The sequence below is a fragment of the Triturus cristatus genome, chromosome 5_2 (assembly GCF_964204655.1).
Source record: "Triturus cristatus chromosome 5_2, aTriCri1.1, whole genome shotgun sequence".
NCBI lineage: Eukaryota > Metazoa > Chordata > Amphibia > Caudata > Salamandridae > Triturus > Triturus cristatus.
Window position 1 is genome coordinate 51,243,671 of NC_140588.1, and position 16,216 is coordinate 51,259,886.

Sequence of the window (16,216 nt, forward strand, 5' to 3'; positions counted from 1 at the left end):
CGTGGGCATCCCTGCAGACATTTTCCAAGCGTTACTACCTGGTCAGTCAGGTCCGCAGGGATGGAACAACGCCCCTTTGGTCCTGCAGGACTCCTTATTCTAAATTTGTCCGCAGACCAACCTCCGGTGATGGTATTGCTTAGGCATCTATTCAGAGGTAAGGAATCTGCGACTAGATGTCTCTATCAGATAAACAAGTTACTTACCTTCGGTAATGCTTTATCTGGTAGAGACACTATCTTGCTGCAGATTCCTTACCAACTCAACCATCCTCCCCGCATTGTTCCAAGCTCAGAGTGTGTACTAAGCGGACATGACAAATTGCAAATGTATTTCCTATTTCCAAAAGGAAATGATATTGGACATTCTTAGAAAACAGTGAACATTTAAAAAAGACATTACGTATGGGTTCCGGACGATTTGTGTTAGAAAACGATCACACCATAATGGCACCACAAAATTTGCCTATTGGAAATCATGCAAACTGCGAAAAAGTTAATTTGTGCAGTCGTGCGATGGTATAATCACTCCGTGGGAAAAGGACGGATGCTGCTTCTTCTGGCTATTTTCCTCACATATCCTGAACCTGACATGCTGTCAGTTTGAACTCAGACTTTCCCTGAACTGAACATTCCCGATAACTTCCGCACTTTACCAGCTGGTGAAGTCGAGATTCGGGTTATTGTACACTGTACTCTAGCATTCTATTGGGCTCATCTCGTGTCCTGAGTCTGAAAATCTACAACCTATCTTTGGTTTGTATGATTCTGAATTGCATATAGAAATTTGCAATGTACCTTTTCTTTCCCTCACACATGATGTTATTTTGATGATGGATTTGCTCTATGCTGTGCTGAGATATATTGTGATTTTACCTGAACTACTAAAGAATTACTGCTATTAAATGATTCTAATGTATTATTTGTGCTTTGACCATTCATATTGAAGTTTAGATAAAGGTATTTGATGACTATTCCATGTGTTCGTGTTTCTTATTGATGATATTATTGATATTGTGAAAGTTTTGTTCTTAGCTTCGCACTTCTTTATTCCAGGTCCTCATTAAGGAGTGGCTATCTGTCTCTAATTATCTGTGTCCCTATTGGCTCTTACAAAGATCTATCCGAGGACCTTAGGGTTGTGATTTATTGAAGAGTTTTTATGGGCCAAACTCTGTGTTATTGTAAATAGTTTGCTGAAGATTTAGTTTATGATTATGGTAGGTAGCATGTCTGGGCTCACCAAATAATTTACACACGCTTCCGCTGGATTAATGGCGACATCACCTCTGGCATCGACGATGCCACGTGAAGTCGACCAACGCCACCTACCCTAGCACAGGGGTACTGCTCACGAAAAATCTTCTGGCTCCAGTCTGATGCCCAGGGAAATTCAAAGGAAGAAATCTGTGGCTAGATATTGTCTCTACCAGATAAGGCGTTACCGAAGGTAAGTAACTTGTTCTTTAACTCAATTCCCAGTTAAATCCCAATCTGAAAGTCACAGCAGGTAGTAAGCAGAAGGAAAATTCTTGCATCTTGTAAAAACAGGAATCTATTTGCATACCAACAGCAATGTAGCTACACTCAAGAATAACTCCCTCCCAATAAATTACATTCTAACACATGGGTACTCACAAACATTTTCCCAAGGGCCAAAAGGTTTGGTCTGTGATGTGACTGAGGATCGTATTGATGCCAGCAGTGGCATTCCGGCAGGGGGAGGAGAGTGCTTGGTGGTAAGGTGGGTGTAGGGCAGACGCGGTCAGTGCAGGCAAGAGCAGTGGGGCGGTGCTGCCGGGTGATGGGGATTTCCACAGACAACAATGAGGGAAACGTAATTCTTTATTTAATTTTCTCTCTTGGTCATCTGTTCAATCTTCCCCCCCCCCCCCCCCCCCCCCACAACCCTGCCCCACCGCTCTTACCTGCACAGGCCGCTCCTGGTGTAGGGTAAGTGAAGCATATACTTCTAGTGGCTGAATTGCACAATGATAAACCAGAACACCTGGGATTAATCCCGGCTTCCCCATTTTACCACATTGTGTGATCCTAGGCAATTGTTTTATTTAACTGTACCTTATTTTTCTTCATTTTCATATATAGGAGAACCTTGAAATACATGACTTCATGATGTGTTCTGTACAAAAAACGTTTCCTGTATTTGATTTAATAAAGTATAATGTTATTCGTGAGAATTAGGAACCCAGGCCACCCAAAGAGTACACATAACAACTGACTTGCCTCTTACTTCACTATTGACATTGCTGTCAGGGTGGGGGGAAAAGTAATGTTTCTGAATTCATGTTTCAAAGCTATCACTTTAAACAAAATACTTCTCAATTCACCGATATAATCTGATGTACTAAGCTGAAACGGTTCTGCATGTTAATGAAATACACTTTTTTGAATTTTGAACAGACTTTTTCATATTTTTATATTTTTGCTGCAGGATGTCTTGAAAAAAGAAGGTGTTCATTAAGCAGTGCAGGACTCCCATGGTACTTCCTTTCTTTAACATCAATTCACTTTTAAATCAACGCCTGCTTGTTTATTTAACATCTTATTAAGGTACAGTGCTGAGTCGAGTAAACAGCAGCCCAGTGCTGATTTTGACCAGGGTACGCATGTGCAGGGCCGTGTTTTGATTATCAATGTTCTAACACAATTTTTAAAAAAACAAGGCAACACTATCTCTGGGCATTACGTTCCATACTGCTAGTGTTTTCTCCATGCATTATTAATCATTCACAGAGTGGTGCCTTGTTCTGTTCGTTGATGCAGATTAGAGTTATAAATCAATTTATAATGATATTCTGGGATGCAGATTTGCGGAGGTACTTGTGTTTAGCCTTAGTTGTTACTGAATTATGTTTCTCTTTTGCAGGGGTCTACCTTGTGCGCAGCAGACATGGTGAAAGAGATACCCTGCGCAGATATATCTTTGTAGTGGATGCACCCGCTGTGTTTCCATTCCAGCTAAAGCCAAGAGTATACAAAAGAACAAGTGAGAGGTCTGGTAAAGTGGTGTCCTGGCCGGGCAGCATGATTCTAAGAAGAGAAAGATGGATTCTGCTTCTTCAGTAAGCTCTAAATCAAGGGGGGGGGGGGGGCGATTTGCCTGGTGCTCCTCATCTGCAGTGCCCAAGATGGTTGTAATTCTTACAAGAAAGTCACGTTTGTGTTTTCCCAGGAAGTTGTGCCTGTGGCTGCAGTCTTCAGAGATCATATGGTTGCCGATATGGGCATCCCACGAATGCCACCAAATCCCATGCGTTGCAGGGGTGCACCACAGTGCTGGGATGGGACTGGTGACAGTCGAAGATCCAAACGCTTGTGCTTCTGCCCTGAGGATGGATGTAGTGGCATTGGAGACAAGGAGGCCAGTATGGGCAAGGTAAGCTGCGGCAAGAGGCCAGGACAAAACATCATGTTATCTCTTATTTCCAGGACTGAAGTCATTCTTGTTTCCTTGGGGATATGCTTGAATCACCGTGCTGACAATTTACAAAAAATCCGTTTTGTGTTATTGTCTTTGGAAGCCTGCAGTATTCCAAGACACCACTTTAGCCAGACATTTGATGTTTGTGAGGAGTGACTCACTCTAATTGTTAGATGGATAATATATAGGTCTCCCACGCCCCCACTAAGAGTCCAGCCCAGAGTTAGTTACCTTACAGACTGATGCCCAGTCCTATCAGGGATGTGCCTTTTACTTCACATGTTGAGGGGAGTACTCCCACACCGTTATGAGCCCAGGCTAGAGTATAATTTTAGCTCTACCTTCAGACGTCACAAAAACATAACATAAATGTACACTTATCCCGTGTCCTGTGTGGCTTAACAACATTAATGCAAAGTGTTGTACTTGACATCATTATTGGAGTGCATTCACTTTAGAATTAGAGAACTGATATACACTGTGTTCCTTTTTTTTTTATAAACACATTTTTATTGTTTTGGGAGAAATTAGACACAACAAAACGGAGAACGAAAGGAAGATCAGCAAAACCACGGAGCACAATAAATCATAGACATTTTCAGGAGCATGACATCCCACGATACCTTGCCCCATCAGGCGTACACAAGCACAGAAGTTAACCCAAGTATAGCAGTCATTCCACAGTACCCAGCCATTTTCCCCACACCCTACGGTACTTCTTGGGACATCCTCTTGCCATGTACAGGGTTTTTTCTTGGGTCGCGCACCAGTCCACCCCCCCCACTCCATCTCCCAGGGTCGGGTGGGTCAGGGCATTTCCATGCCGCTGCTATGTCGCGCTTGGCTACGATCATGGCCGTGTTGAAGAATATCTTTTCATTTCTGGTCCCCTCCAACCCGTCTGTGATCCCCAGTAAGGAGTGACGTGGGTCATGGGGAACCGTCCATCCCAAAACCTCCGTAAGCTCTTCTTCAATAGATCCCCAGAATCGCGCCAGTGGGGCACGACCATACCACGTGGAAAAAATCAGCTGGGGCATGGCCACACCTAACACAGGACGCATTTGGGCAGATGCCGGCACGATGAAGGTGCAAGGGCGTGAGGTAGGTGGCGTGCAGGTAGTATAGCTGGATCAACCTAAGCTTGGCAGAAGCTGTAATCGTCTTTGGTGCCATAAGGGCGTCCCGCCAATCTGCCTCATCAAGAGGGCCCACCCACTCCACTCATTGGTCCCGCAACTTGTGTTATTGACAAGAGTGTGGTAAATGCGGGAGATACCCCCTTTGCCCAAGTCTCCCAACATAGTTTGCGCTTCGGAAGGACTGTACTCCGGGAGCCTGGTCTCTTCTGTGAGATGTGTGTGGAGGGCGTGCCGCAGCTGCAGATATCTATAGAATTGGGATGGGTGAAGGGAGTAACGGGCCTGGAGTTCTTAAAATGAATGCAGGTGGCCGTTGGCCCAGACATCCCCGAGTTGTGAGATTCCGATAAGGTCCCACGATTTAAACCCCTGCAGCCCACTAACCTCGTGAAGCCAAGTTCCCTGCCAGAGGGGCGTGCATTAGGTCAGCCTACGCGTCCAGCGAGTGTGGTGTAGAGAAGCCCGCCAGGCTAGCAGCACAGAATGTGTCGCATCAGGCAACTGAGACGAAATGGTTCCCCCGTACATCATTGATTGAATTTTGGGTAGGCCCAGTTCGCTCAGCTCGAGCCGATAGACTGGGTCGGACCAGCCCCCGTTGAACCAATCGTGGATTACTAGGAGATGTGCAGCCAATAAGTAAAGGTACAGATGCGTCATCCCCATACCCCCATCAAAGGAAGGGATCTGGCAGGTGGTCAAGGCCAAGCGCGCTCTCCCCCCCTGCTCCAAAGAAATTTAGTAGCGAGACTATCCAGTTCCCTGAACCAGGTTCTGGGGAAGCAGAAAGGGGCATTCTGAAGGACATAGAGGAATCTGGGGAGGATCATCATTTTGAACAGGGCGACCCTCCCCAGGGGATTCAGAGGTAGTGTCTTCCATTTTTGAAGGTCCTCCTTGGCCTTCTTTACCAATGGGGCTACATTAAGAGACCATCCCAGGTCGGGAAGAAGGGTGACCCAAATCCCCAAATATTTGACCGATTGACCCCGAAGCGGTATGGTGGATTGCCAATCGTAACCCGGGGTTCAGCCGGAAACCAGATGCTTGCCCAAAGGACTGCAGAGATCTGAAGGCACCGCGGCCCAGATACGGCGGGTTCGGCCAGAAAGACCAGAACATCGTCGGCATATAGGGCAATCTTGTCTGCCTCTGTATTGGGCCACTCGCAGCCGTAGACGCAATCGTCAGCCCGCACCCGAGAGGCCAGGGGCTCCATCGCCAGGGCGAAGAGCAGGGGTGAAAGAGGGCAGCTCTGCCTTGTCCCCCTGGTAATAGGGAAGGCCTCAGATAGCACTCCATTAACCAACACGCGCGCTCGTGGGTGAGCATAAAGGACACGGACCAGACCCCTAAAGTGGGGCCCAAACCCCATCTCGGCCAGCACGTCCATTAGGTACGCCCAGTCCACCGAGTCGAAGACTTTTTCGAAGTCTATAAAAAGGAGTGCTAGGTATGGAGTGAGGAGATGCCGGTGGGCCAGAGCCAGCTGTAACCTCTGAAGACAGTGTCTGGTCCCGCGCCTGGGCATAACGCCACATTGATCGGGGTGAACCAGCAGGGACAGATATGGCTTCAGTCGCTGAGTGAGTATGGCAGCATACAACTTGATCTCCGTGTTGATAAGGGAGATGGGGCGATAGTCCGCACAGTGACGGGAAGGCGGCTGGTATTTCGGTAGGACCACGATGGTGGCAATGTCCGTCTTGGATGGGAAGGAACCTTTCTCCAGAGCTTCCTCAAATAGATCAGCCAAGCGGGGTACAAGAGTCTCCCGATATAACGCATAGTATTCTTGAGGAAGGCCATCTGGGCCCGGGGTCTTGCCCGACGAGACGAAGGAGATTGCCGCATCAATTTCTTCCCGAGAAATGGGGCGGTCTAGGTCCTTCTGAGCGATGGGAGTCAGCCGAGGGAGTTGCACGTGTCCTTGCTCGAGGAAGGCTGAGAGGGATTACCATAGGTCCGTGCCGCGTAGAGTCGTTGGTAATAGCTGGCAAAGACGCGGGCCATCACCAGTGGAGCGCTATGCACTGCACCCTCGTCGTCCACTACCTCTGGGATAATGCAGTTGGCTCTAGGATATGTGGCCAGGCAATGCAGGATCGTACCGTTTTTATCTCCCCAGCCGTATACTCTTGACACTGACGATCTCCAAAGGATCTTAGTGGCCTCTAGGGATAACTGCCTGATCTCGGCCCGAAGATGGGTGAGTTGTCGGACCTGGACCGTGTCGTCGGACAGGGCAAGGGATTGCTCAAGGCGGAGCGCCCGCGCCTCCCGCGAGGTAATTTCCTGCAGCTGCACCTGTCTCTGACTCCTAAGCTGACCATTTGCAACACCCCGAATGGTAGCCTTCCCCGCCTCCCATAAGGTACCCGGGGAAGCCACCGAGCCATCGTTGGTAAGGAAGTATTGCTTGGGTTCCATCCCCACCGCCTTTTTGAATTCTCTATCCTGGAAGAACCAGGCATTCATTCTCCATTCATTCTGTGGGCAGAGGGGGGGGGGGAGGGGGCGGGAGGGCTTGGGGCCCTGTACTAAGAAGCACCGGGGAGTGGTCAGAAATCCCCCTAGGAAGGATCCGAACATCTACAATCCCAGAGCAGTCAACTAAGGGGACAAAAATCGCATCTATGCGTGCCTGTGTGTGGTGTGCTGCAGAGGTATGGGTAAATTGGGCGGTAGGGGGGTGCCAGGTGCGCCACGCATCACATAAGCACAGAGACTCGGACCAGCTCCTTAGCTGTTTCGCCTGTGCCAATCTAGTGGTGGAGGGAGGGCCCGTCGTATCAACGGCCGGAAAGGAGACTGTATTAAAGTCACCCCCAATGATAGTAGGTCCCAGAGGCAAAGCGTTCAGGTGGGCCGCAGTGTGTTTAAGGGTAACTGCCAGCATCGAGGGGGGGGGAGTAGATGGACATAAGGTTGAGGGGGGAGCCGGCCACCAGGCCACAAATGGTCACCGATAAGCCATGGGGGTCGTGAAAGACCTGTGTGAGTACAAATGGCAGGGTGCGTTTTAGGAGGATAGCCACCCCTCGGGAAACCCTAGAGAAGCCTGAATGCCACACTCTGTCGTACCCGTAGCGTGCCAGGAAGGGGTAACAGTTACCCATCAGGTGCGTCTCTTGAAGTAAGAGGACGTCTACGCCAAGGCACTGCGCATAGTGCAGGACTGCCATACGTTTAACGCGGTCCAAGAGACCATTAACATTCCACGATAAAACGTGAAGGGATGCCCTAGGAGTAATTGTGTCAGTCATGACAGGTGAAACATGGATCTGGGTCGTGCATCCCTACAGGGACGTGGGAGCATGGGTGGGAGCCTGCCTCTGCGTGGGTGAGCACATGCAGCGAGCTCGTGCCAGGCCCCTGGTGGGTCGGCGCGAGATGATCCGTGGTAGCTGAAATGAAAAAACAATAAAAGCAACAACAACCTAAGGAAACACCAATACCAAACTTTCTCCCCTCCCCCCTCCCTACACTTCAGGAACGGAAGTATCTGTCGACCCCCCATTGTAACAGTAACCAAGCTAAAACGCTCCGGTGGGTTGCGTGGAGGACCCCTCCATGTGGACGGATGAACCATGATTCGGCCAAATGTACTAGGAAGTGAGCGTGAAACTCTACCAATGTTCAAGAGCTAGTCAGGAGAGAATCCCACCTAGTGACCGAGAAGCAGCAGACCTAGCTCAGTGATACCTCAGAGAGTGGGAGTACGGGAGAGGTCCGAGTCAAGCCTGGGGGAACCCCCCCGGGTCGGCAATGAGGATGTCCCCAGTAGCTCGTCAACAGATTGGTGTCTGGTACGGTGTGGAGAGCCTGACTGGCTGGACGAGTCGTGGAGTCCATGGGTTGCCATACTTGGGGACCTGGATGCTGCTGCCCGAGACCGGCGCCCCCTGCGGGAGTGAGTGCTCCGCCAGCACCCCGGCAACCGCGGCCTCACTGGTTGGGAGCCCGCGGGGCCTGGGGAAGGGTCCCGCCTCTGGCGGAGGGGACGTTCTTCCGCCAGCCATGTCCATGCCGCCTGGGGTGTGTCGAAAAATTGGGTTTTGTTCTGAAAGATGACCCGGAGGCGTGCTGGGAACTGAAGCTGGTATTGTAGGCCCAGGGTGCACAGTTTCTTTTTAATAACCGTGTAAGAACGACGGAGATCTTGCACCTCCCTGGTGTAGTCCTGGAACACCATAACAGTATGGTTCTGGAACCTGAGGGGACCATGGGCCCGGGCCGCCCGCAGAATGGCATCCCGATCTTTAAAATGAAGGATTTTCAGTATGTTGGGGTGAGATGGAGCTCTGGGGAGAGAGAGCATCCTTGGGCATCTACGATGTGAACCAGGCCTCGACGAAGGCAGCCACTGGATTCGACTCGACCCCTTCGGGAAACCCCACCAGGCAGAGATTATTGCGACGTGCGCGATTTTCAGCATCTTTAGCACGCCGGTGGAGTTCCTTGGTGTGGGTGCTGAGGTGAGCTACCTGTTCCTTCAAGTGTGAGATGTCGTCCTCTGCTGTGGATATGCGGGATTCGGCCTCCGCAAGTCGCACGGTGGCGTTGTGGCGGTCTTGTCGGAGGAGGGAGACGTCCACCTTTGATTTCTCCGATCTTCCCCTCAATGGACGCCTGTGAGGCACTGATTGCCTGAAGAATGGTATTCAGATCCCTGTCCTGGGGTGGGTGGGGAGCCCCGGCCACCTGCCCAGGGGGGTCCGGGTCGGAGGTGGTGAACCGGTCCATCTTCGTCTGAGTGGGGGCCTGTGTGGGCTTGAGGCCCTTGTCCCTCCCATAGTTGCCGGGCAATCCTACCGCCGCTGAGAGTTCGGGGACCAGGCCGAGGGACCCAGAACCGTAAACACCCCACACCAGGGCTAAGAACCCTCACCAGTCCGAAAGACCATCCGGTGGAGCCAAAGGGTTACCCGGGAAGGCGTGCAGCAAGGGGGGACCAGAACCAGCGGCCGGGCCAGGCGCCCCACGACCCAGTCCGCAGGGCCAGAGATGGTGACGGGCACGCCGGCACGGGTGCTGGTGGATGCGGGGCGGAGCCTCCCAGTGGCGGAGACGGATGACCAGCAGATCAGCAACCCAGTGGGGGCTCCATGCGTGGGCTAACCCGACCCCACCTCCATGGAACGCCAGGCAGTCAGTCGTGGGGGGTGACGTACTTGCACCTCCTGTATGTCGCCAAGGCAGTGGAGAAGGTTGTGGCCGACGGGAAGCACCGCTAGCGGGCAAGTTGGGAACTCCAGGGCAGGTGCCCGCCAGATGCTGCACCCAGTTGTCGCCGACGGCGCTGCAGGGACGGATCCCCGAGGAGAAGGGGGCCCCCGTACCCAAAATGCGGGGCCAGCCAGACACCCCAGGGCCCCACCGGGGAGCGCAGAAGGAGCCACACAGGACCTGGGGTACCCCGGAGGGCAAGAGGAGGGGGGTGCCGATACCAACCCCCCCAACCCGCTGCTCGATGATGCAGCCGAACCCCCAGGCCCACACCCCGCTCACCGGCAAGATCTGATGGTCGGCCACTAAGGAGTCCACGAGCCGCTAGGCCACAGGGAGTTCGCCCCTCCAGGAAATCAGCGTGGGTCCGGACCAGGGCAGATGCTGGCAGACAACTCGTTAGGGGGAAAGGCGAGGGAAGAGGCGCCCGCTGCCCGGGGGGCCCCAGCAGCCGTCCCGGACCCCCACCAGGACTCACCCACTCTACAGGCACCGGAACAGCAGCCTCCGAGTCCTCCGCCGATTTCCCTGTCACAGTGGGAGCGCGGCCACTGTCTCTCACCCACGCTGCCTGATGTAGCAGCCGAGGCCGCCGCAGCGCCACTGGGAGGCCCTCCGGCCGCGAGTCGGATCCGGGTGGCCGAAGTTCCTCCTTCACAGGTCCGCCCCCGCCGGCACCGACCAGGAAACGCCAGGCGGTGAGGGGAAGAGTCCGTCAGGCCGGCAGCCGCTTCTCCCCAGGACGCGCGGCCAAGGTGCACCCCTCACCACAGCAGCACACTTGGATCCGGGAAGGGCACCTCAGGGGCATTCAGGGCCGCAATCACCAGAGAGGGGCCGCCATTTTGCCGGCGAGGCGCGATGCCCTGGTTTTCGGCAGCAGGACGGCACAGCGAAGCTCCAAAAGTCCTGGAGGTGCAGCCAGAGCTGATCCCCAGCATTCACAGCAAAGTACACCGCTGGATGGCTCGAGTCAGGTAAGGATATCGGGCGGATGGCGGAGGGGTCCCGGAGCACTCTTAAAATGCGTCCACCATCTTTGCTTAGCAAGCCACGCCCCACACTGTGTACCTTAATTCATTAAATGATATTTACTGTTAGGAGGATTGAGTAGAAACCATCCTCATATAATGAAAATGTAGTTACTTTAGAAATAACAATGACTTATGTAATGTGTGCACTAATGTTGCATATATTTCATTTGAAATGTAGTTCTTAGTCATACTTGCACACAGATGTTCAATATCTACTGCATGCTACATGTAATATGAGACTAATACACTGACATTTTAACCCGTTCGCGGCTGTGCCTCTCCCCCCCCCGTGCTAAGCCTTTTTTTGGCTATTTGCGGAAGTCTGCGCTTGCGCCCCTGTAACTTTTTGACCACATTTGTGTCCTTTTTTCAAACATCATGGGGATTCTAAAGGTACCCAGGGTTTTTGGATTCACCTGGAGGGGACCCAGTATTTTTTTTTAAATGGGGGAAAGAGGGCTACAGATGAAAGCGTCTGGTTTTTTCCCTGCAAATGGTATCAAACAAGGGGTTGTGGTGCTGAAAACACCATCTTCCCAGCTTTCAGGGACAAGCAGACTTTTGTCAGAAAACAAAAAAAATGTACACAGTGTTGGCATTTTTCTGGGACATAGCCTATTTTTTGTGCTTTCAACCTCCTTCCAGTTAATGGTAGAAATGGGTATGAAAGCAATAATGGATCCTGGAAAGCTATACATTGTAGAAAAGTAGATAACATTTTGAATTCAGCAAGGGGTCATTTGTGTAGATCCTTCAAGGTTTCTTTATAGAAACTAATCGTTGAATATAGGAAAAATTGAAAATTAGTTGAAAAAAACAGCCATATGTGTCAACCTTTTCACCTGTAACTTCTTCTAATTCGGACAGCTGTTTGACAGCAATATACCGTTACATTCGCTGGACCTTTCTGGTTGTGGGGATATATAGGACTTGTAGGTTCACCAAGAACACGACAAACCCTGAGCCAATAACTGAGCAGCGTCTTGCAATGGTTTTTTATTCTGTACCGGGTATACAGCAATTCATTTGGGAAATATATACATGAAAACATTGGTATGAAAGACACCTATGTATTTCTGAAATTGGAACAAAATATAGAGTTTAGAAACAGTAGATATTTGCACATTTCTGAACTTGTGAGTACCCATACTAGCATGAGAATTATAGGTCATTTTTCAAAATGACTTCTTTTTTTACACATTGTCTTTCATTTGGAAGGCTGAAATGCATCAAAAGTGAATAGGTAATAACAGTTTCTGTACAATTCTGTGTTACCCTAAGTCTCCCGATAAAAATGATACCTCACTTGTGCGGGTAGGCCTAGTGCCCGCAACAGGAAACGACTCAAAACGCAAAGTGGACACACTTTATTTTTACAGTGAAAAATAACCCTTTTTTTGTAAAGTGCCAAGCTGTAGATTTTGAACCCTAGCTCTGCCGGCACCTAGGGAAACCTAGCAAACCTATACATTTTTTAAAAACTATACACCCAGGGGAATGCAGGATGGGGTGTCTTGACTGGCTCTCACCAGGTTCTGTTACCCAGAATCCCTTGCAAACCTATAGATTTGTCCAAAAAAACAAATTTTCCTCACATTTCTGTGGTGGAAAGTTCTGGAATCTTCGTGGATCCACAAAATTCCCCCCAGCCCACTTTCCCCAAAGTCCTCCAAGAAAAATGGTACCTCACTTGTGTGGGTAGGCCTAGTGCCCGCGACAGGAAATGGCTCAAAACGCAACGTGGACACACTACATTTTCACAGTAAAAACTGACCCTTTTTCTGCAAAGTGCCTAGCTGTAGACTTTGAACCCTAGCTCTGCCGGCACCTAGGGAAACCTAGCAAACGTATACATTTAAAAAACTACACACCCGGGGGAATTCAGGATGGGGTGACTTGACTGGCTCTCACCAGGTTCTGTTACCCAGAATCCCTTGCAAACCTCAAAATTTGTCAAAAAAACAAATTTTCCTCAAATTTCTGTGGTGGAAAGATCTGGAATCTGTGGGATCCACGAAATTCCACGTACCCGGCATTCCCCAATGTCTTCGGAGAAAAATGATACCTCACTTGTGTGGGTAGGCATAGTGCCCGCAACAGGAAACGGCCCAAAACGCAACGTGGACACACCACATTTTACAGTAAAAATAAACTATTTTGCAAAGTGCCTAGCTGTAGATTTTGAACCCTAGCTCTGCCGGCACCTAGGGAAACCTAACAAACCTATACATTTTTAAAAACTAGACACCCATGGGAATCCGGGATGGGGTGACTTGTCTGGCTCTCACCAGGTTCTGTTACCCAGAATCCCTTGGAAACATCAACATTTGTCCAAAAAAACTAATTTTCCTCCATCCAGGGAAACATACCAAACCCACACATTTCTGATAACTAGACACCCTGGGGAGTCCAGCAAGGTATGGTTTGCGTGAGTCCCCCATCATTTCCCTACCGAGAATTCCCTGCAAACCTCAAATTTAAATGAAAAAATCACTTTTTTCTCAAATTTCTGTGTGGGAAAGTTCTGGAATCTGTGTGGATCCACAAATTTCCTTCTACACAGCATTCCCCCAGGCCTACCAATAAAAATGGTACCTCACTTGCGTGGGTCGGTCAAGTACCCACGACTGACAAGGGCCCAAAACCTATTGAGGCGACATCAAAATTACCTATCACAAAACAACCTGATTTTGCAAGGGGGGTCGCATGAGTTTTTGGCCCCGGGCTTGGCGGCCACCTAGGGAAACCTACTAAACCCACACATTTCTGAAAACTAGACACCCTGGGGAGTCCAATGGGGTATGGATTATGTAGATCCCCCAACGTTTCCCTAACCAGAATCCCCTGCAAACCTCAAATTTACCTGAAAAAACCACATTTTCCACATATTTTTGTGTGGATTCACCATGGCAGTCCACATGTCCTACCCCACATCGTTTTCCTTAGTGTCCCGAGTAAAATGATACCTCACTTGTGTGGGTGTCGAATGCAGAATTGGCTAAACATTTATTATAAAAGAAATTTAGCGCTTAGAATTCTTGGTGCAATACCCTTATTACCTATGTTTTGGGGTCTTCCCAGTCACAGGCCCTTGTCCCCCCCCCACACAAGTGAGGTATCCTTTTACTCGGAAGACTGAGGGGAATGCTGTGGGGTAGGACATTTGTGCCGGCATGGTGATTCCACACAAAAATACGTGGAGAATTTGGTTTTATCCACTAGATTTGAGGTTTGCAGGGCATTCCAGGTAGGAAAACGTTGGAGGATCCACACAAGCCATACTTTGTTGGACTCCACCGGGTGTCTAGTTTTTAGAAATGTGTGGGTTTGGTAGTTTTCCAAGATGGCCGCCAAGCCAGGGTCAAAAACCCAGGTGACCCCCCTTGCAAAACCAGATTGTGTAGTGATAGGTCATCTTGATGTCTCCTCAATACGTTTTGGGCTTTTGCCTGTCGCGGGTACTTGACCCCCCCCCCCCCCCCCCCACGCGAGGGAGGTATAATTTTTATTGGGAGACGAGGGGAACGCTAGGTGGTAGGAAATGTATGGATCCACGTGGATTCCAGAACTTTCCCACACAGAAATGTGAGAAAAACTGGATTTGTTCAGCTAAATTTGAGGTTTGCAGTGCATTCTGGGTAGGAAAACATTGGGGGATCCACCCAAGCCATACCTCGCTGGACTCCCCCGGGTGTCTAGTTTTCAGAAATGTGTGGGTTTGGTAGTTTTCCAAGATGGCCACCAAGCCCGGGGCCAAAAACTCAGGTGACCCCCCTTGCAAAACCAGATTGTTTAGTGATAGGTCATTTTGATGTCTCCTCAATACGTATTGGGCCCTTGTCTGTCACGGGTACTAGAGCCACCCACGCGAGTGAGGTACCATTTTTATTGGGAGACCTAGGGTAACACTGGGTGGTAGGAAATTTGTGGATCCACATAGATTCCAGAACTTACCCACAGAGAAATTTGAGAAAAAATGATTTTGTCATCAAAATTTGAGGTTTGCAGGGGATTCTGGGTAGGAAAACGTTGGTGGACCCACGCAAGCCATACCTGCCTGGACTCCCCTGGGTCTCTAGTTTTCAGAAATGTGTGGGTTTGGTAGGTTTCCCTGGATAGCTGCCGACTCGGAACCAAAAACTCAGATGCCCCCTATGTATCCGAAAATGACCTGGTTTTGCAAGAGGAGTGTGGATCCACAAATGTTCTACCACCCAGCATTTCCCCAGGTCTCCCGATAAAAATGATGCCTCACTCGCGTGGCCTATCACAAAACAACGTGGTTTTGCAAGAGCGGTCATCTGGGGTTTTGGCCCTGGGTTCTGCTGCCATCTTGGAAAACTACCAAACCCACACATTTCTGAAAACTAGACACCCGGGGGAGTCCAGCAAGGTATAGCTTTTTTTTTTTTTTTCCCAAGTGTTTTACTGCATTATTTAATGCATTCTATTTTTTTCTCTTCAACAGAAATGCTGCTCATCACCACGAACCCATATGACTACCAAAACAAAAGGCAGGATGAGATTGCAGTGAAGAGCATCGATGACGAAGAGGAGCTGCTGGCTACAGATGTAAGTGACAATGAACTGGGGCTTCCTCGCCTACTCACCCAAACCTGCTACAAGAAAGGGGTGTAAAAGTTACCATACATGGTCATCCCATTAAGTAGAGTCTCTCATTCATAAAAGGATCCCCCTTATTTCACAACAGAGTGCCATTGATATCCTGGGATTCAACCAAGATGAGAAGATCGCCATCTGCAAGCTGACAGGAGCAGTCATGCACCATGGAAACATGAAGTTCAAGCAGAAACAGCGTGAGGAGCAGGCCGAGCCCGATGGCACAGAAGGTAGGGCATGCTATAACCCTCATCTTCGATAATAGCATCAGACTTTAAATGCATTAATTTTAAGAGGATTAATCTCATTATTCAAAGTGAAACTGGCCTTACTGTAGAAAGGTCAACATTAGAGGGGTGAGGAGAAACAACTGCATAACTTCTGATCAGTGTGAGTTGCAGAAATACACTCATTTTACCCTAGGCTGAAAGGGTATCCTGCTACAACATTACGCGTTCTGGGCCTGATGTACAAATCATTTTTACTGTTGTAAAAATCCCAATTCAGGGTTTGCGACCGTAAACATACTTTTTAGGTCTATCCAGACAGGGAGTGAGCTTACAGTGCGCTAACAGCATGCCCATTTCCTACCATTTATTGGTTTTATTGTCACTCTCATCTGCTTGTTTATTCCTCAATTGTTTTCCTTCTTCTTCTTGTGTATTCCTCCCGGTGGAGCAGGGCCTCTTTGTGATCCTTTGGACTGGGTGACGTGTATCCTGTAACTTCTCACATATAACGAGCTACCTT

At 49.6% G+C, this 16,216-nt stretch overlaps 1 protein-coding gene across 1 annotated transcript; it reads left to right on the forward strand.

Moving 5' to 3' along the window:
• The first annotated feature begins 3,225 nt into the window (after window positions 1-3,225).
• On the forward strand, window positions 3,226-15,728 carry LOC146822645 (myosin-2-like). Its single transcript, XM_085606256.1, has 3 exons — window positions 3,226-3,396; window positions 15,315-15,418; window positions 15,558-15,728. Exons 2-3 carry the CDS (start codon window positions 15,317-15,319, stop codon window positions 15,726-15,728), a joined length of 273 nt encoding a protein of 90 aa, XP_085462382.1. The 5' UTR covers window positions 3,226-3,396; window positions 15,315-15,316.
• Window positions 15,729-16,216: the final 488 nt, after the last annotated feature.